At 40.2% G+C, this 21903-nt stretch overlaps 1 protein-coding gene across 5 annotated transcripts in view; it reads left to right on the plus strand.

Moving 5' to 3' along the window:
• The window catches only part of LOC124281157 (transmembrane protein 164-like), a 67646-nt gene extending 48160 nt beyond the window's left edge, over positions 1–19486 (plus strand). For all 5 annotated transcript variants that reach the window (XM_046717188.1, XM_046717187.1, XM_046717190.1 and 2 more), the window contains exons 3-6: positions 237–353; positions 15807–15885; positions 17047–17147; positions 19076–19486. In XM_046717188.1, the coding sequence (XP_046573144.1) occupies positions 237–353; positions 15807–15885; positions 17047–17147; positions 19076–19390 (612 nt within the window). In that variant the 3' untranslated portion in view covers positions 19391–19486. The remainder of the gene's footprint in view (positions 1–236; positions 354–15806; positions 15886–17046; positions 17148–19075) is intronic.
• The last annotated feature ends 2417 nt before the right edge of the window (positions 19487–21903 follow it).

A 21903-nucleotide genomic window follows, 5' to 3' on the forward strand; every position in this document is an offset into this window, starting at 1 on the left:
AGATTTGTTATTCATTACAGGGTGCATTGGTCTGACATTTTACCAAATTTCGTTTATCATGGACATATTTACGACACTTCCCTCCCCCAAACCTTCCCTCCATCCCCCAAAACCATCCCTCCCTCCCTCCCTATAATAAATGACCATTCCGAAAATAATGTTTAATCTTTTCAATTGTAAGAACCTATATATTATCTCGCACGTGTATGTGAATGAACTCATAAATGATTTTTCAGATATTTTTGTTAGCGGCACCTCCAAGCAAAGCAGTGACTGCGATGTTCCGACTGCACATGCATATGTTGACGGGGGCGCCGATAGCTGTACTGTTTCCTGTTGTGAATACACGATTGGTGAGTAGCTGTCGTGTTTACCTGGGACTGTTCCACGCGCAGACTTAGTGCACCATACCATCCAACTCTACTTTAAGTTCCAGGGTCCTAGTCCGCAAAGCATTCGTAGTGCTGCGACATTTGTGAGCCTATGGTAAAAAGTTACGACATGGCAGCGTTCGGAATTGATGTGGGTCCTTTTGTTTTCTGCAGGTCCTTATGTCCGCCAGCTTTTTAATCCCCAATAACTGACAGCCATGTCTGAACATTCTGATTCAGACTGATCCTGATTAAGAAGACTTGGATCTTGACATGGATGTTGACTTGTTGTAAACAAAGACTAGTCAGTCACTGGAGTTAAATTAAATTCTTTAACTCAGTTTGTTAGATGTCACATTTTTTGTTTGCTGGGAATTGCCTATATTGTAGCTAAAATATAGGGCCTACACATTCTGATTGGACCCACAACCTTTTGTGGTTCTGGGTCCTTAGGGCCTGCAGCTTTTCAAGGTTAAAGGCAAACACTGCGACATGGTGTAACGTTACGAACACTTTGTGGATAGGAATCCTGGGGGTCCTTTCACGAATCAACCTTTACTAAGGTTAACCTTAAGTCCCATTCTTTAACATTGCACTAATGTTACCTTTACTTAGTGACTTGTGATCACCTTAGTGCTTTGTGAAAGGAGGCCCAGATCGATAAGTCACTTGGCCCAGCTGAACTATCAAGTTTGGAAAATCTTTGTCCCATTTCAGCCTTTTGAAAAAAGGAAATCAACCACACATACATTTCCATAAAACAAACATGAAGTTAGCTCGCAGAATGGACAGTGTTAGATATTTGCTAACTTAATCACTGATATGGTTTGGTTTGCCCATTCTGTTCCAGCATCGTTACTCTTGAACATGGTAAAATCATTGTAAATGTTCCTGTTCTTAATTATATTGTATTTCTGATTATAAACACATGTGATCATGTGAATTATTTGATAATGTGCATTATGTGGCGATTTTGGTCAATACTGTCCACTGCTGAACACTTGTGAAGAAAGAAAGGGTAACTTTGTAGTTTTTTGTTGCATAGTGAAGTCGAATATGAAAATTACACGTAAGTTGGCTTTTATGGATCTTGTTCCAAACTTTCTATTGTACATTTGAGTTTTAGTCCGTTTTCCAGATTCCACAGAATGAAATAAAAAAAAAGCCTGACTCAAGTCAAGAATGATTGAAGTTTTAGTCTGTCTCATAGACTTTAAAAAGAGAATAAAAAATGGAGCCCATCTCAACTCGTAAGTGATTGGGCAAGTCTAGATTTCTTCTGACCGAAATTAAGTTTTATCCTAAATGGTTCCTGTTGGACTTATACAGTCAAATCCCGATGAGTGGAATGCCGGGGTCTCGAATATTATGCATAACTCCAAGTACCTGTCGGTCCCGACCATTCCCTGTTATAGTTGTCATCATTTGAATACCAGTTACACGAAGTCGTCTCATAAATACACACGATGACTCGAGAAGGAAATTTGGTCCCATGAGATTCAAACAACAGCAATCTTGTATACATAAGCCGAAGTCAGTCAATGAGAAGTTGATTGGTGTAGCAAACTGATCCAATTAACAAACCAGCGCTGCTCACACCTTTCCACCATTGACGGGGTGAGTTCAAAAGGCAGATTAATGATTTTACGGAAATCACTGTCTGTGCTAATCAGACTGGAACTGATAAGGTGCCCCTATTAGGTAAACAAATGCTTAGGTGGAGGAATTAGGACTGGATCATCTTTTGTTCTATCCTCATATACATACCTATGTCTCGAATACATCAATAAGTCGAATGTATTACTTGGTCCCCAGCACTTCGACTCATCGGGATTGGACTGTATATGTATTTATTTTTTGTCAGATAGGTTAATGTGAATTTATTTATGGAACTAAATATCAGTCTAGGTAAACATTTTTGAGACCTCTTTATAACCCGATACACGAGACTAGTCCAGGCAGATTTAGTGTTTTGACGGATTAATGACTCCTCTGCAGTAATGATGTAAATGGATATCCCCAGGTAACATTGAAAGCAATGCTCAGCCACTAACAGCTTGCCTACTTGGTACCTGAACTCCCAATGGGGAAAGGTTACCGTACTTCTTCTAAATTTGGGGGGTGGTGGGGTAGCCTAGTGGTTAAAGCGTTGGCTCGTCACGCCGAAGGCCTGGGTTCGATTCCCCACATGGGCACAATGTGTTAAGCCCATTTCTGGTGTCCCCCGCCGTAATATTGCTGGAATATTGCTAAAAGCTGCGTAAAACTAAACTCAGTCAGTCTTCTATATTTGGATCCTGGTTAATAACAATTAGGCCAGACCAATCTTAATACTTGTTTTACGGATCTTTGTCCTCAGAAAACCTAAAGGCAGGAGGGGAAAAAAATGAAAATAAAATCACCAATCAAAGTAATATTCCTTCCAAATACTGGGGGCGGTAGGGTGGTCTAGTGGTTAAAGCGTTGGCTCGTTACGCTGAAGACCGGGGTTCGAATCCCCACATGGGTACAATGAGTGAAGCCCATTTCTGGTGTACCCCGCCGTGATATTGCTGGAATATTGCTAAAAGCAGCATAAAACCAAACTCAGTCAGTCAGTCCTTCCAAATACTAGAAGTATTTTGCTTTTGGCAATTTATAAAGTGTATATGGGGCAAAAAACAATCTATAAAAAAAATTCTTGTAAGTTAATTTTTTGGCCAATAAAAAAATTAGCATTTTATTTTTTGAGAGGGGAAAATTGATTTTTTTTCTTCTTTTTTTCTTATTCTTGAAAAAATACGACAGATGAACTTGTAAAACAAGAAGTAAAATTGGTCTGGCCTTAAATACCTTTCCAATGTCACATCAAAAGCAACATGATGCTTATTACATGCATTCTGCTGAAAGAATATCTAATCGCTTGGCTGGATTTAGAAAGTTAGTATGACCAGAAATTATTGAGAATTTTAGGAATATGTTTAATTCTTTCAACACCAGTCAACCAGAGGCATTTACTGCCATGACACCGAGTTCCCAGAGACTCTGAGGTCATAGATGAAGCCTATGTTTATGAAGGAAATTATAAGCTTGTAAAACGTTATTGCCACTACATCCCATACACCATTTAAAAGATCTAATCCTACTGTTGATAAATATGAAGTTTATTTTTATAATATTATTCAAATAATACAACTACAACTTAAATAAAATTAATTTTTAATGAAAATGCAAGCTTACATTTATAACGTCCAGATAAACCACGAAAGAAGCAAAAACTATGGCGATTTTTTTCCATTTGTGACATGTCATAACATGCCCGTGCCTTTTTCTTTTATATTTTCATTTTTACGTAATCAGAAAACTATTATAAAAATATTTCTTAAATGATATGTATGGTCGCCTATTTCCTGATATCTGTGGCTTTCCGCTCGGTAACATGACATAACAACGGAAAATACCTCCGTTTTCGCCGTCAGATGAATAACATGGGAGGCTTAATCGCCTGATGTCGGGTATCGTTCGAAAGCTCTGAACATCAACAATATCACTGAACCCTTGCCAAGAGTATTTTCACAGTTGTAAGAAGCGATTTTATTGGATAAAAATTGGTTTCTAATGACGCTTTTTCGCTACTGTCTGCTATAAAGGTCGTGATTGGTCAAAATCAGACACGTGACCTAAGGCAGCCAATCATATTATGGCAATGGCTACCGCCCTCGTAAACGAAAACTTTTAGATTTAGACGAAAGTTTTGGGTAAAATAATGCTATTTTGAACATATTAAGCAAGAAATCGCTACCTATATGCAAATTATGGAACTTATTGGACGTATCGTGGTAGGTTATGACCTGTTACAAAAATGCTTCATGTGTATATTTTCGCATTAAACATCGTGTCCGAGCGTGAAGATTGAGGCGGCGAGAGCCGGGATGTCACTTGACATTGCACAAAAAGATGGAAATAATAATTTTATATGTACGTTTGACAACTTTTATGAATGCTGTTGTTGATTTTATTCATTAGTTTATTCAATTTATTTAATGAATTCCTCGAAACATCGTTCGTTACTTTGCTCTTTGGCAATGTTATTGTGGACCCGCAGCCGAAGCATGTGTCCGAGAATCGTTGTTTTCAAGAACATTGCGAAAAATAGTTTATAATTTTAATTCTCCTCATAATATATGATAAATTTAAATTTAATAAGTGTTTTCAGACATTGTGAAATGTGATAGATGTAATATATGAATCATAAGTCAGGTAGGTTCCTAAAATTATGTCTCATTTTGACGTGACTACTGCCTCCGGTGTCTGGGGACTCATAACGTAGTGGCCGCTTAACCCCCTGGCTGCCGAGTTTTTTTTCAGGCGCACATTTTCATACGGTTTGAAAAGTGATCGTTGTGCGAGAATTGCTCTCGCGTGGTCCTGGATCTACGTACGGCTATAAAATTACACAGAAATGTAGAATATTAAATTTCCTATCCGTTGGTATAAATATAAGTGCAACTACCTCGGCGGTTTGAGAAATAGACACTGCTAAATGTTGTCCAATTTTTTTTTATGCGTTAAGAAACAGTGATTTTATCCGCTTTTTATCACAAGACCGATAAAAGCACTGTGCTACTTAATTTTTAATGTGGCATCTTTACGGAAAGTGTTAGCTAAGAAAATACAGCTTGATATCTGAACGACATAAGTGTATATGAATTGGGTTTATGTGCTTGTGCATAACGCTATATCGCCAACATTAAAAAATGACTCGCAATAAATGTCAAAATGGATTTTCTTCTATGACGCCAAACGACGACAGAGAGGTCATACACATATAATGATAAGGGGCATAACTCCGCTATGCGTAACACTAGGTCCATGTAACTCAGATCACTTGGAGAGAATTTGTTGTGGATAATGGACGCTTATATTTTCGTTATTTTATGTTCATGGTGAACCAAACTATCCCAATTCAAAGTTCCCCAATGTGAGCGGATGCAGTTTGGTAGTTTCACAATTTACAAGAAAATGACAACGTATTACATGTGAAAGCACGTAATAGCGATTTGGATGGCCCTATCCGATATATAAGTTAGTTCTTAGATTCCCATATTGTCCTGTTTGTGTAGATGTATTTTGACTAATTTTGCATCGCTATTACCAGAGTACTAGCCATATCTTCAAATGTAATGAAATTGCTGAAAATAATACACCATTTTAGTTGACGCCATTGCTTGTTTTATGCATTTTGCGACGCCGGAAAAGACGACACTGGTATGCTGTTTAGTACATATCTCACCTAATTTCCTTTAATTGTGTGAAAGGTCTCGCTTCTATGTCAGAATTTAAGACTCTTTAGACAAAACATAAAATGACTGATTTTTCCATTTAAATAGTGTCCTGAATATATCAACAATTAGACAGTTTGACTGTGTATCTTTTTGTGAGAAACACGCAAGACCTGTTTGGCATCAATTTAACGTAAATGAAAAAAATAACATTTCACAACACCCTAATATTTTGTTTAGGATAAGAATTTTCTTTGTTTATGATTATGTAGCTATTTCTCTTCATAAGTATGCAATGGAAGATGCAAAAAGATAGCTTTTATATATGGAACTAGTAATGCACTATATATTAGAATATGGATGTAAGATTTGTCCAAATTAAGACATGACATGGTTTATATATTTTTAAACAATTTTCGTGATAAATATAGTTAGAGTTTGATATCCTGTCATCACAATATTTTTAAATCGAATATGAATTGATTATATTATCTCAAAACAATGATAGTGAATCATAAAACGCTTCCTGACAAACGCCAAGACCTGGCCAATCAATTTACATCATTGTTTTCTATAAACCGATACACAAATGTGCAAAAACAAGACAATTCCTTTAAATATGTGTGCATATACATTTCATACCATATATAAATCATTTTCATTAATATTATCAGTTTTACTTATAAGGTTGAATTAAATCACCGCTCATTAACCTGTTCATGTGAAACTGCAATATTAGTCCAAATGCATTGAATATTGTACATCATCGAACTAACGCAATTGCAGTTATGGCTACGCTTTGATCTTCTAACACTTGTGTAAAGGTTTAGAATATGGTGTATTGCACTAAATATGTCAATTTCCTATGTAAATATGATTCAAACAATCAAAAACTTTCAAAGAATAAAACACCGTGAAACCCTATACGCACGCATGATATGATATTGAACAAGGCTAAATGTGGATACTGAAGTCAGTTTCATGAAAAAGTATCTGAACTATACTAAAATATACACCATAATACTGACAGTGTAATCGGAAGGATTAAGCGATTGTGTTTACTCTTGTTCAACCGACCTTCACCTCAAAGAAATTGCCTAATATGTACAACAATGTTGACGTGATGACATCACTACCGCTGACCGATTTCTTACAAAATGGCGGCTTTGCTGACAAGGGTACACAGGATTTTGCGAGGACCCTTCCATTGATTCAGGGATCGCTTTGTCCATAAATATGAGATGTAAGTAATCAGAATGATTCTGACTATCTGTGTATTGTTATATGTTTTATCGCTTTCACTAAAAGTAAGAGAAAAAGACAGAAATCCAGATAATTACCGTTGTCGTTTCTGCGTGGATTTTCCGTCAGTCATGGCGTCACGCTGCACGGAAACTTTGACAATTTCTTATGAATTATCAAATCATTGCATTGTATCTATTTATAATTTCCTATTTCTTGCTAATGATACTCTTTCCATGCATATTCCAAAGGTATTGAGCCATTGCAAGCAATGAATAGACGGATGAATGTTGGAAAATTTCAGAAAATGCTACACAGTGTAAAATAGGTTTTGTCTTTGTTTACATTTCAACCAGCTTAGTCTTTCGAAAGCACAGCCGCTCGCTTTTCACACCAAATATGTTTCGGCTCCTCATTTTATCTAGACAGTTGGCATTGGTGACAAAGACCACTTGCAGTTTGAGTCTAAAATGTATGGGGAGTTTATTGATGCATTTTTCGAAGCTGAATATGAAATATAATGCGATGTAATATGCGCCTCAATACCGCCTTCGCGAAACGCATGATTTTGTAAACACTATCCAATATGGCGGAAAGCCACGGCTCTCGTAAGTGCATTTTGAAAACATCCCAACCGATTCTAGATTCATCGGCAACGCTTCAGAATTTTACTTAGCGATTTCATGTAAAACTGATATGAGTGATCATGAATATGTTATTTTGAAATTCAATACTCCCAGTAATTATCCGGTTTTCACATTTCAAAACATACAGCAAATAACGCTGTGAATCGTGATTTCGTACTGTGTCAAAAATGGCGACATTTTCGATGAAGCCTATTTTGAAAGGTCATTTTCAGCACTTGAACTTTGTCTAAAATAATAGTGGATGGTATCAAGAAACAGGAAATTTCCCGAAGAATTCGAAACTGTGAAGTGTATTTGTGTGCGTGGGATATTTTTATTTTTATTGGACTTGAAATTGAGGGTTGAAGGGGAAGGACATATATGTCCCTGTGGCATCCAGGGGGTTAAGCGGCCTGCGGAGTTGAATGGGTTATTTGGATTTTTAGAATAAACAACCTTGACCAGCTATCAAGTGCTTGGTTTCATTTTAGAGAGACAACTCCATTAATCCTTTTTCATTAGTTTGTGAAGAGTTATCCCCCTTTGTTTATTTGATAGCAGACAACATTTTCAGTGATCCTCAGTATGGATGATTCAGAGAAGAGGAAGTTGATTTTAGAGTATTATAACAAGGACATCAGATAAGCTAAAGTTATTTCAAGTAGAACAGGCTTCTCTTTGTCCACTGTTTATCGTGTTTTGCAAAATATTGCAAATGGATATGGCATTGAGCACAAGGGAGGCGCAGGTAGGCCCACCAGAAAATTGACTGTCGGTGACAGGAGGCGGCTTGGCATTCTTGTTTCCAAAAACAAACGAAGGAGTTTAGAAAACTTAAGGCTGGATATGATTGATAGAGGAACTGTGGCTGTCTGTAAGGAGACAATTGGAACTGAGCTGCATGCAATGGGTTGGCAGAGAAGTCGAGGAATTCCATTACCGATAATGAAACCTGAACAAAAGGAGCGAAGCTCACGTGTTCTATGGAAATATTTTGATTTTCCAGCAGGACAACGACCCAAAACATCGTTCAAAGCATTCACAGGCCTAGTTTCGGGACCCAAAATATGACATTATTAGATTGGCTAAGCTACATCCCTGACCTAAATCCAATAGAAAATGTTTGGGGACTTATGAAGGAAAGATATTGGGACAGCATGGACCACGACTTTCTAACTTCTTTGATCAGTAGTATGCCCCACTGCATTGAAGCCTACATTGCTGCCCATGGTGTTCACCTGTCTTTGAATCTGGAGTTATGTTCTGCTCATATTCACATGTAATACGTGAGTAATGAGTGAAAAAAATAAACCATTTACAATCTTTAAATTCTCAATAATTTCTGGTTGTACTGTATATAACATGCATTGGTGCAACCTGTTGTTGACAAACGCAACCTAATACTTACGTCAGTGTTCATCAGGTGCACATAAAACAATGTCTAATGTGTGTCAGATAATCCATTACCATCGATATATCCAGGACATGGGATTGTGGGATATATGTAGTTGTGTCATTACTTCCCAGTGGAAAGTCAGTGCGCCAAATTAATGCAAATAAAATTGAGTTGGTGCACCCTGTTGACCTAGTATTAGATACAATTTGTGAAAAAATGACAATATGAATAACACTTGTCATGTAATTTCATGTGCTGTGACTTCTATCTTTAACAAAAGCAATATTCATAATTAATCACTAGGTCTGCAACGATTAGCTTTGATTCATCGCAGATCGAATCTGACACCTTAGTTTTGATTTTCGATAACCATTGTCACTATTTCGCTTCAATATTTGAATATCTCTTTCAGTTGTTTCCACACAGCGATAGCGTACGTTTTAATTCAACTCAGGCAGTTTCGAGCGCTGAAATAAGACGAACCATGATTGGTTTAGGCTGGGTTAATTATCCAATGAGCATTGTCGTTAGTAGACATCGCCAAGTTGACGATGGATTTCATGCTAAAAAAGTCTCACACACACACACACACACACACGCCATAAATTATCAGAGCTCCAGATAAGATTTAGCTCATGTGGGTACTGTACCCACTGTATTTTTTTGGAGTGGGTATTATGAATGTTGAGTGGGTATTTCATTTTCCGTTACCCACTGCTTTCAAACATGTGCGTATTTCAGTCATGTTACTCACCTAAGTATTATGTCATTGAATAAGTTTACTAAGCAGGCATGTTCTGCCTTATGTCATACCTAATCAAAACTAACTAAAATATAATGGAAATGATTTCATAAAAAATCACTCATCCTAAATGGACAGTACAGCACTTGTCCTATAATAACAGTACAACTTGATAGCAATCGATGTCTTTTTCATTACGCAGGCGATTTTTATAAATGTATTCCGTACGCATTTGTTTTAAACTTTTTGCGTATCTAACATTTTAAATGCGTAATTGGTACGCAACAATTATTTTTCAATGCGTAATTGGAAATTTTATATGCATATTTTACCCGGATACGCAGCTTATCTGGGCCTCTGAATTATGAACGGCCCCTAAGGGGCAACTAACCGAATTGAGTGGTCAAGCCAGATATGTCATCGTATCCCATCCCGATGCTCATGGTGTTGATCACTGGATGGAATGGTCCAGACTCGATTATTTAAAGACTGCCGCCATACAGCTGGACTATTGCTGAGCGCGCTGTGATAAACAACAAATACACAAACAAATCAGGTTGCTGTTGGCCTACTTTCTGAAGTCAGTGGGCAGGTCGGCCTAGTTTTGTGATAATAAGGTGGAAACATCTCCCTTACTGGTCTAAAAACACATTGATCGTTGATACCCACTCTGTATTACTAATTCTTGTGTTATATGTAATCTGTCATGTCATCAGGAGCCGGACCTCATTAATCCAGAGTGCATTAAAGATCATGTGCACATTTTCCATTTCTGAATTTAGATCATGACACAGGGATCTTAGATATGAAGATTTTAAAAATGAAGATGCGTCATGAACCTTGTTTCAAATTTACAGTGTGCGGTGCAACCTTGTTTTTGTTTGTGTAACTAGGTTGCACCTGGTGCAAGTTAAATTAAATTCCCTAAATTAGGCCCTGTAATAATGGTAATCCATGTCCTATGAGCAGATCCATTAATTGTTTTCACAACATTTTGTTTTACAATCCTTTTAGAATTTTCTAATGAGGTACATAAAGCCCATATCTGGGGTCCCCTGCTGTGATATTGCCGGAACTCCCGCACTCACTCATGAAGTGCAAATCAGTAGTCATCAGTAATAATCTTTTAAGCTGAATTTTGTTCAACAAATGTTCTCTGAACAGGATAAGAACAAGAATACTGAATTCTCAAATAGTGATTGATACAATTTGAATAAAAATACTCACTGGTTAAGTTTTTTTTTATCCCGGATGAAAAACATCCTTTTACAAGATTACACATGCATGTATAACAACATCCGCGTTTTACTCTCTTGAACCCAAACAATGAGATCTCTGTAAATATCACACAACAGGTCCTGTGTACTATATTAAACTTTCATCCCAGAAATAAAGTAAGTTTATCATCCAAAACTGTGTTCCACTGGAGATATTGATTGTGTGAGATCAAACGAATCTCCTAGGAGATATCATTTTGAAATTAGATTATGTACAATGCCCTGACAATGCTACGACGTCATCAAGTTGATGACATCATAATGCTATGACATCGCTGCACTGCACTGCAACACTCGTTGATAAAGTTAAAATATCCTTGGCAAGCCTTGGGATATTTGTAACTTTATCAACTCATGTTGATATAATTGATATCAGGAGACACTTGGGTGAGATTCTCTATTTATTTGAAATTTTATTTTTACTAAATGTATATTTGATAACCAATCAGAACCCTGGACTAATCTAAATTTGAAATCATTCTTGGCATGAGCTGGACTCCTTGCTGGATTTATTTATTGTGTTGAGTTTTTGTATAAATTATTGCTCCATGATAATAGTCTAAGGTCTGGGTATCATTGTACACAATCACCTCATGTACCTAAACTTCCGACAGTGGTAGCGCCAAGGTTGTTTTGTACAACGGCACTCTGGGAGACAGACAACCTGTTCCCCTGTATCTGTGGCATCACTCACTAATGGATGTGCCAGTTGCCATGTGGTGTATATTGTGGGGAGCATCAGAGGGTGTATCTGGTGGTAACAGACTCCAGATGGTCTTGATGTAAGACAGCCATGGTATCTCCTCCCTCCAGCTACATGCTGCTGTAAATAAACACACCATAGAGACTTACACAGTTGTTGTGGCATTGAGGTCAGGGAGAGTACCGTATTGGGTGTAATTAGTGGGTTGATGATTGGGTTATATATACCATAGAGACTTACACAGTTGTTGTGGCATTGAGGTCAGGGAGAGTACCGTATTGGGTGTAATTAGTGGGTTGATGATTGGGTTATATATACCATAGAGACTTACACAGTTGTTGTGGCATTGAGGTGAGGTAGAGCACCCGTGTGGGTGTAATTAGTGGGTTGATGATTGGGTTATATATACCATAGAGACTTACACAGTTGTTGTGGCCTTGAGGTCAGGGAGGGTACCGTATTGGGTGTAATTAGTGGGTGGATGATTGGGTTATATATACCATAGAGACTTACACAGTTGTTGTGGCATTGAGGTCAGGGAGAGTACCGTATTGGGTGTAATTAGTGGGTTGATGATTGGGTTATATACCATAGAGACTTACACAGTTGTTGTTGCCTTGAGGTCAGGGGAGTCAGTGTATTGGGTGTAATTAGTGGGTTGATGATTGGGTTATATATACCATAGAGACTTACACAGTTGTTGTGGCATTGAGGTCAGGAGGGTACCGTGATTGGGTGTAATTAGTGGGTGGATGATTGGGTTATATATACCATAGAAACTTACACAGTTGTTGTGGCATTGAGGTCAGGAGTCAGGTACCGTATTGGGTGTAATTAGTGGGTGGATGATTGGGTTATATATACCATAGAGACTTACACAGTTGTTGTGGCATTGAGGTCAGGGAGAATACCGTATTGGGTGTAATTAGTGGGTGGATGATTGGGTTATATATACCATAGAGACTTACACAGTTGTTGTGGCATTGAGGTCAGGGAGGGTACCGTATTGGGTGTAATTAGTGGGTGGATGATTGGGTTATATATACCATAGAGACTTACATAGTTGTTGTGGCATTGAGGTCAGGTAGAGTACCGTATTGGGTGTAATTAGTGGGTTGATGATTGGGTTATATATACCATAGAGACCTACACAGTTGTTGTGGCCTTGAGGTCAGGTAGAGTACCGTATTGGGTGTAATTAGTGGGTTGATGATTGGGTTATATATACCATAGAGACTTACACAGTTGTTGTGGCATTGAGGTCAGGGAGAGTACCGTATTGGGTGTAATTAGTGGGTTGATGATTGGGTTATATATACCATAGAGACTTACACAGTTGTTGTGGCATTGAGGTCAGGGAGAGGGTACCGGGTGATTGGGTGTAATTAGTGGGTTGATGATTGGGTTATATATACCATAGAGACTTACACAGTTGTTGTGGCATTGAGGTCAGGTAGAGTACCGTATTGGGTGTAATTAGTGGGTTGATGATTGGGTTATATATACCATAGAGACTTACACAGTTGTTGTGGCATTGAGGTCAGGTAGAGTACCGTATTGGGTGTAATTAGTGGGTTGATGATTGGGTTATATATACCATAGAGACTTACACAGTTGTTGTGGCATTGAGGTCAGGGAGAGTACCGTATTGGGTGTAATTAGTAGGTGGATTATTGGGTAGTTAGAAAATATATATACCATACAGACTTACACATTGAGGTCAGAGTGAGTACCGTTTTGAATGTAATTAGTGGCTGGGGGTTTGGTAAAGGTAAGTATGATGATTCGGTGGTTAGAACAGATAATACACCTTAGAGACTTACACTGTTTGTGTGGCATGGAGGTGAGGGTGATTACTGTAGTTGATGTAATAAGTGGCTGGATGTTTGGTAAATTTGATGTTTGTCATAGGTGGTTAGTATATATAAATACACCATGGAGACTTACAAAGTTGTGGCACATAGTGTCAGGTAGAGTACAGTATTTAGTGTTATTAGTGTCTGATGGTCTATAAAATGGTACTGATAGTGATTGGGTGTACATAAATACACCATATGGACTTGTGGCATGAAGGTCAGGAAGATTATCATCTTTGGTGTAATTGGTGTCTGAATGTTTGGTAGAGGCAATTATGGTGATAAGGTGGTTCTAGGATATATGAATGCACCATATGGACATACAAAGTCATATGGCATTAAGGTCAGGTAGGTTATCGTATTTGGTGTAACTGGTGTCTGAATGTTTGGTAGAGGCAATTATGGTGATAAGGTGGTTCTAGGATATATGAATGCACCATATGGACATACAAAGTCGTATGGCATTAAGGTCAGGTAGGTTATCGTATTTGGTGTAATTGGTGTCTGAATGTTTGGTAAAGGCAATTATGGTGATAAGGTGGTTCCAGGATATATATATATATATATATATATACACCATATGGACATACAAAGTCGTATGGCATTAAGGTCAGGTAAGTTATCGTATTTGGTGTAATTGGTTTCTGAATGTTTGGTAGAGGCAATTATGGTGATAAGGTGGTTCCAGGGTATATATATATATATACACCATATGGACATACAAAGTCGTTATGGCATTAAGGTCAGGTAGGTTATCATATGTGGTTACATTAGGATGAGGATGCTTGGTAAAGGTAACTATGGTGATTCTGTGGTTAGAAGAGATAAACACACCGTAGAAACTAACAAAGTTGTTTTGGCATGTATGGTTAGGTAGACTACCGTATTGGGTGTAATTAGTGTCAGGATATATGCTACAGGTAATTATGATAATTCAGTGGTTAGCATATATAAACACAAGACCAGACAAAGATGTTGTGGAAAATAAGGTTAGGTAGAGTAGAGGCTCTGGAGTCTAATGGTTAGAGTGCTTGACTACTGAACTAGAGGCCATGAGTTTGATTCCTGTCATTCTTAATGCAAAAGATTCAAATCTTGTCTTCAAGTTAAGAACATTGGCATTTGAAACACTGAGTCCAAAGTTTACTTGCAACTCAACCCCTAAGGTTATATTAGGAAAGGGGAAACATCTGAAGATGTTATTTTTAAAATAACATATATACCATCCATAACAATGATTAATACCCATGATAGATTTGTTTATATGGCTTGTCTGTGCCAAAGATGTTTTTTGAAGCATCTGATCAACGTTTGATGAGCCTGACTGCTGTTCCTGGTACAGGACAGGGAGAATGTTTTTTGTGTCAGACGAAGACATGAAGAATATGTTTAAGTCTGTGATGAACAGATGGTACACAGACATATATGCAGGAAGATAGCATATACAACTCTAGCCGTAGTGTTAGGTGTACAGACCATCCTGTCTTAGGGCCCAAAGGGGGAACGGCAGTGGTGTTCTTAATGGCTCCTGATTGCAAATTCTTGAGATTCCATTTATCTAAACACAGATGTATGATGTGATTTAAGAAAGGCCTGATGGTTGTGTTTATTTAGATCCTTTATCCAGGATATAACAGTGTCTAATTTACTTTTCTTACTCAAATTTACTTTTGAAGTAAGCCCTGAGCCCATGGTGACTTAAACTAGTGGGACATTTGCCATTGTAGGTGGGTCATCAGAAAATACAAGGGAGACAATGCATTCACTCTGCAATTTTACTGAACTTGTCATTCAAATAGCTGTTCAGTTGTATGAATTAAAGTGTTAATTTAAACACTGTTGGTTTGGCCAACTATTATCTTCTAACTTTGTCTGTTTTCATTTTGAGTCAGTAAAAATAGAAAACAGTGACTGTTACAGTCACTTTGGTAATACTGAGCACTGAGTAAGTTTATGGTCAGCACTATCAGTGTGTCTCTTGAGCGTAGAAGTATTCAGTTCCATCAGTGAAAACGTTATGTTTTCATTTTTCAGACAAAGTGCATAAGTCATTTTGTTTTTACACTCATTATACAGAACCCACGGATACAGACCTTCACATTTCTTTTGGAACGTCGGTCGGTGTGTCCTTGGCTTGACAGCAGCAGACGAGTTTTCACCCAAGTCATGACTGAATTTATCTTAAAGACTCCAGGGAATTTATGTTTCTAACACACTAGTCATCCTTTAAAGATGCCAAATTGGCAAATGCATTTTGTCGAGTTTGCAAAAAAAAACCCAACTTTCGGATAGGTTGTTTCTAATTACTGATGGGGTTCATGTTTTGTTTCAGTTGCCCATGGAGACAGAGGTCTACTACATTCAACATATTCTGATGCTTGTCATACCATTTTACCTCTTGAAGACTGGAGGTAGGTGTCCTAGAACAGCATATGCTGATGCTTGTCATACCATTTTACCTCTTGAAGACTGGAGGTAGGTGTACTGGAACAGCATATGCTAGTGCTTGTCATACCATTTTACCTTGAAGACTGGAGGTAGGTGTACTAGAACAGCATATGCTGATGCTTGTCATACAATTTTACCTCTTGAAGACTGGAGGTAGGTGTACTAGAACAGCATATGCTGATGCTTGTCATACAATTTTACCTCTGGAAGACTGGAGGTGGGTGTCCTAGAACAGCATATGCTGATGCTTGTCATACCATTTTACCTCTTGAAGATTGGAGGTAGGTGTCCTAGAACAGCATATGCTGATGCTTGTCATACCATTTTACCTCTTGAAGACTGGAGGTAGGTGTACTGGAACAGCATATGCTGGTGCTTGTCATACCATTTTACCTTGAAGACTGGAGGTAGGTGTCCTAGAACAGCATATGCTGATGCTTGTCATACCATTTTACCTCTTGAAGACTGGAGGTAGGTGTACTGGAACAGCATATGCTGATGCTTGTCATACCATTTTACCTCTTGAAGACTGGAGGTAGGTGTCCTAGAACAGCATATGCTGATGCTTGTCATACCATTTTACCTCTTGAAGATTGGAGGTAGGTGTCCTATAGCAGCATATCCTGGTGCTTGTCATACCATTTTACCTCTTGAAGACTGGAGGCCTCACTCTGTACTTACCTACCCTGATCAACTGATCGAGAAGCTCTGTTACAACTGATAAGCAGTGAAAATAACATATTTTGATTCCAAGTTTGTTTAATTACTGTTAAGTGGCAAGTCAATGGATCAGTCAGACTGGGAGACTTAGTTGATAGCATGTCATCGTGGATTAACCATGGGACTTGGCTCATAACATCAATTGCTTAACTGAATTATTTACAACATGCTGTTATTGAGGTGGGTTAGTATGTGGGGCAATATAGAACAAACTTTATGGATAGCAACTTCTTTTTATTCGTGAGTGCGACGTTTCGATACAGATTCTTGTACCGTTGTCAAGCATTATTCTTGTACCGTTGTCAAGCGTTAGTATGTGGGGCTTCAACAACAATCTGTGGGACATTGTAGGACTGTAATGATCCCTCCTTGTGTGTGTGACATGGTCCATGTTGTGGTTTCAGGAGCATACATTCCAGAGAACATCCTGGACTTCACATGGGGCTTCATGTCCCTGGGCATCCTCTACATCTACCACTTCGTGCCCCTCCAGCTGCTGGCTTATGTGAGTATCAGGGGTCAGGGTGGCTCGAGCAGCCGACAGTTGTGGGTGTCTCCTTCAGGGGTCAGTTGTGGGTGTTTCCTTCAGGTGTCAGTTGTGGGTGCTTCCTTCAGGGGTCAGTTGTGGGTGTCTCCTTCAGGGGTCAGTTGTGGGTGTCTCCTTCAGGGGTCAGTTGTGTCTCCTTCAGGGTTCAGTCCTGGTGCCTCCTTCAGGGGCCTTTTGTGGGTGTCTCCTTCAGGGGTCAGTTGTGTGTGTCTCCTTCAGGGGTCAGTTGTGTGTGTCTCCTTCAGGGGTCAATTGTGTGTGTCTCCTTCAGGGGTCAGTTGTGGGTGTCTCCTTCAGGGTTCAGTCCTGGTGCCTCCTTCAGGGGCCTTTTGTGGGTGTCTCCTTCAGGGGTCAGTTGTGTGTGTCTCCTTCAAGGGTCAGTTGTGGGTGTCTCCTTCAGGGGTCAGTTGTGGGTGTCTCCTTGCAGGGTCAGTAGTTGGTGTCTCCTTGAGGGGTCAGTTGTGGTGTCTCCTTCAGGGTTCAGTCCTGGTGCCTCCTTGAGGGGTCAGTTGTGGGTGTCTCCTTCAAGGGTCAGTTGTGGGTGTCTCCTTCAGGGGTCAGTTGTGGGTGTCTCCTTCAGGGATCAGTTGTGGGTGTCTCCTGCAGGGATCAGTTGTGGGTGTCTCCTTCAGGGGTCAGTTGTGGGTGTTTCCTTCAGGTGTCAGTTGTGGGTGCTTCCTTCAGGGGTCAGTTGTGGGTGTCTCCTTCAGGGGTCAGTTGTGGGTGTCTCCTTCAGGGGTCAGTTGTGTCTCCTTCAGGGTTCAGTCCTGGTGCCTCCTTCAGGGGCCTTTTGTGGGTGTCTCCTTCAGGGGTCAGTTGTGTGTGTCTCCTTCAGGGGTCAATTGTGTGTGTCTCCTTCAGGGGTCAATTGTGTGTGTCTCCTTCAGGGGCCGGTTGTGGGTGTCTCCTTCAGGGGTCAGTTGTGGGTGTCTCCTTCAGGGGTCAGTTGTGGGTGTTTCCTTCAGGGGTCAGTTGTGGGTGTCTCCTTCAGGGGTCAGTTGTGGGTGTCTTCCTTCAGGGGTCAGTTGTGGGTATCTCCTTCAGGGGTCAGTTTTGGGTGTCTCCTTCAGGGGCCGGTTGTGGGTGTCTCCTTCAGGGGTCAGTTGTGGGTGTTTCCTTCAGGGGTCAGTTGTGGGTGTCTCCTTCAGGGGTCAGTTGTGGGTGTCTTCCTTCAGGGGTCAGTTGTGGGTATCTCCTTCAGGGGTCAGTTTTGGGTGTCTCCTTCAGGGGCTGGTTGTGGGTGTCTCCTTCAGGGCCAGCTGTGGGTGTCTCCTTCAGGGGTCAGTTGTGTGTCTCCTTCAGGGGTCAGTTGTGTGTGTCTCCTTCAGGGGTCAATTGTGGGTGTCTCCTTCAGGGGTCAGTTTTGGGTGTCTCCTTCAGGGGCCGGTTGTGGGTGTCTCCTTCAGGGCCAGCTGTGGGTATCTCCTTCAGGGGTCAGTTGTGGGTGTCTCCTTCAGGGGTCAGTTGTGGGTGTTTCCTTCAAGAGACAGTTGTTGATGTTTCCTTCAGGGGCCGGTTGTGGGTGTCTCCTTCAGGGGTCAGTTGTGTGTGTCTCCTTCAGGGGTCAGTTGTGGGTGTCTCCTTCAGGAGTCAGTTGTTATTAACCCTGTCTGTTGTAAGAGTATGTAATGATTTGTCATGTGGATTGTTTGGCTGCTTTACTGATAATTAATGTAAAGCACCAGTATGTTTGTTCCATTTTTTTCCCAACCAGACATATATAAAATCACAGGCATCCTAAAATCAGCCAGCAAGAATGAATCGGTTAATGACGATATCTTCTTCATGACTGACTCATCGACGCTCTCATTCACTCTCCCCTCTGATCATGCCAGTACTACTTATGGAAGCAGTGTTTTTCATCATGTTTATTTATATGTTTCCAGTTCTCTACAGTCAACCTGAACAACATGCTCTGTCCTGCTGTGTCTGACCCTTTCCACGGACCCTATTATCGACTGTGCGCTCTCACTCACCAAACAATCCTCATACCATGCCTCGGAAAAGTTTATGTTCTAATTGCCAATCATCTACCAGTGTGGCGAGCACAGTCGAAAAAACATATACAGGAAGTGAGCTGCTGGGAAGGGAGCAACACCAAGTATCCTCACCAAAGTAATCATGCAAGGGGAGATCACTCTTCCCCAAGGGGAGATAACTCTCACCAACAGCGATTGAATGGACATGTAAAGACATCATGAACTCATGTTTTTGCATTGATGTTGTCCTGTTTACATTTGTTTTACAATCATCACTTGTAATTTTAATGTGTTTAATATATTTAACATCATGTCTTGCTCACTTTTAATGTGTTAACAGTTCATATGGTTTATCTTGTTAAAGAATTCATTGATTACATTTTTTCCTCATTCTCGTACATAGTTGAATATTTCTATGATTTTTTGTTGCAAACTTCATTCTTATTTGAATTCCTCTGTATTGCAGATTATATTTAATTTGGGTATTAATACTTAATTGTTGACAATTGAAAATTGTATAAATATTCATAAATTATAAGTCGTTTTTTAACCTAAGCCATAATTTAAAGTTGTCCAATGTCACAGTCTAATGCACTAGTATTCCATTGGGGCGATTCATCAGTTAGGAAGAACATCAATTTATCATTCAGCGCTTGACAGGTACAGCCTTCTGGGTAAGCTAGTCACTGTGATTCTCTTCCCTTGGTGCCGGCAATGTTTGGTACAAGGCTTGACAGGTGCAGCCTTCTGGGTAAGCTAGTCACTGTGATTCTCTTCCCTTGGTGCCGGCAATGTTTGGTACAAGGCATGACAGGTGCAGCCTTCTGGGTAAGCTAGTCACTGTGATTCTCTTCCCTTGGTGCCGGCAATGTTTGGTACAAGGCTTGACAGGTACAGCCTTCTGGGTAAGCTAGTCACTGTGATTCTCTTCCCTTGGTGCCGGCAATGTTTGGTACAAGGCTTGACAGGTGCAGCCTTCTGGGTAAGCTAGTCACTGTGATTCTCTTCCCTTGGTGCCGGCAATGTTTGGTACAAGGCTTGACAGGTGCAGCCTTCTGGGTAAGCTAGTCACTGTGATTCTCTTCCCTTGGTGCGGCAATGTTTGGTACAAGGCTTGACAGGTGCAGCCTTCTGGGTAAGCTAGTCACTGTGATTCTCTTCCCTTGGTGCCGGCAATGTTTGGTACAAGGCATGACAGGTACAGCCTTCTGGGTAAGCTAGTCACTGTGATTCTCTTCCCTTGGTGCCGGCAATGTTTGGTACAAGGCTTGACAGGTACAGCCTTCTGGGTAAGCTAGTCACTGTGATTCTCTTCCCTTGGTGCCGGCAGTGTTTGGTACAAGGCATGACAGGTACAGCCTTCTGGGTAAGCTAGTCACTGTGATTCTCTTCCCCTGGTGCCGGCAATGTTTGGTACAAGCATGACAGGTACAGCCTTCTGGGTAAGCTAGTCACTGTGATTCTCTTCCCTTGGTGCCGGCAATGTTTGGTACAAGCATGACAGGTACAGCCTTCTGGGTAAGCTAGTCACTGTGATTCTCTTCCCTTGGTGCCGGCAATGTTTGGTACAAGCATGACAGGTACAGCCTTCTGGGTAAGCTAGTCACTGTGATTCTCTTCCCTTGGTGCCGGCAATGTTTGGTACAAGCATGACAGGTACAGCCTTCTGGGTAAGCTAGTCACTGTGATTCTCTTCCCTTGGTGCCGGCAATGTTTGGTACAAGCATGACAGGTACAGCCTTCTGGGTAAGCTAGTCACTGTGATTCTCTTCCCTTGGTGCCGGCAATGTTTGGTACAAGCATGACAGGTACAGCCTTCTAGGTAAGCTAGTCACTGTGATTCTCTTCCCTTGGTGCCGGCAATGTTTGGTACAAGCATGACAGGTACGGCCTTCTGGGTAAGCTAGTCACTGTGATTCTCTTCCCTTGGTGCCGGCAATGTTTGGTACAAGCATGACAGGTACAGCCTTCTGGGTAAGCTAGTCACTGTGATTCTCTTCCCTTGGTGCCGGCAATGTTTGGTACAAGGCTTGACAGTCATGGTTCCTTGATAGAATTACGCATGGAGTCATCTCTCTCTTCAAATACTACAGGAGTAAACCTGAAGCACCCATGGTCGCCACTTAATTTCTAAGTGAATTTGTCTTCTCTGGCATAGTGTACAACTGCAAAACTAACAGAATAGTGAACCTGAAGCACCCATGGTCGCCACTTAGTTTCTAAGTGAATTTGTCTTCTCTGGCATAGTGTACAACTGCAAAACTAACAGAATAGTGAACCTGAAGCACCCATGGTCGCCACTTAATTTCTAAGTGAATTTGTCTTCTCTGGCATAGTGTACAACTGCAAAACTAACAGAATAGTGAACCTGAAGCACCCATGGTCACCACTTAGTTTCTAAGTGAATTTGTCTTCTCTGGCATAGTGTACAACTGCAAAACTAACAGAATAGTGAACCTGAAGCACCCATGGTCGCCACTTAATTTCTAAGTGAATTTGTCTTCTCTGCCATAGTATACAACAGTTAAGTTAACAGAATACTTTTCCAGTAATGAATCAGGTAGTTTTCAACAGAAGAGATGTGCGGAATGTTTCATTTACATTCACACATGATTTCCAGAACGATTTGTGTCTTTACAGTTTGTACAGTATATACTTAACTTCAGCTAAACTAAACAAACAAACAATTAGGGTCATGAAATATTTTTATAAACCATACTCTATAGAAGGAACCA

The sequence above is a fragment of the Haliotis rubra genome, unplaced genomic scaffold (assembly GCF_003918875.1).
Source record: "Haliotis rubra isolate DU_JTF1 unplaced genomic scaffold, ASM391887v1 Scf28, whole genome shotgun sequence".
NCBI lineage: Eukaryota > Metazoa > Mollusca > Gastropoda > Lepetellida > Haliotidae > Haliotis > Haliotis rubra.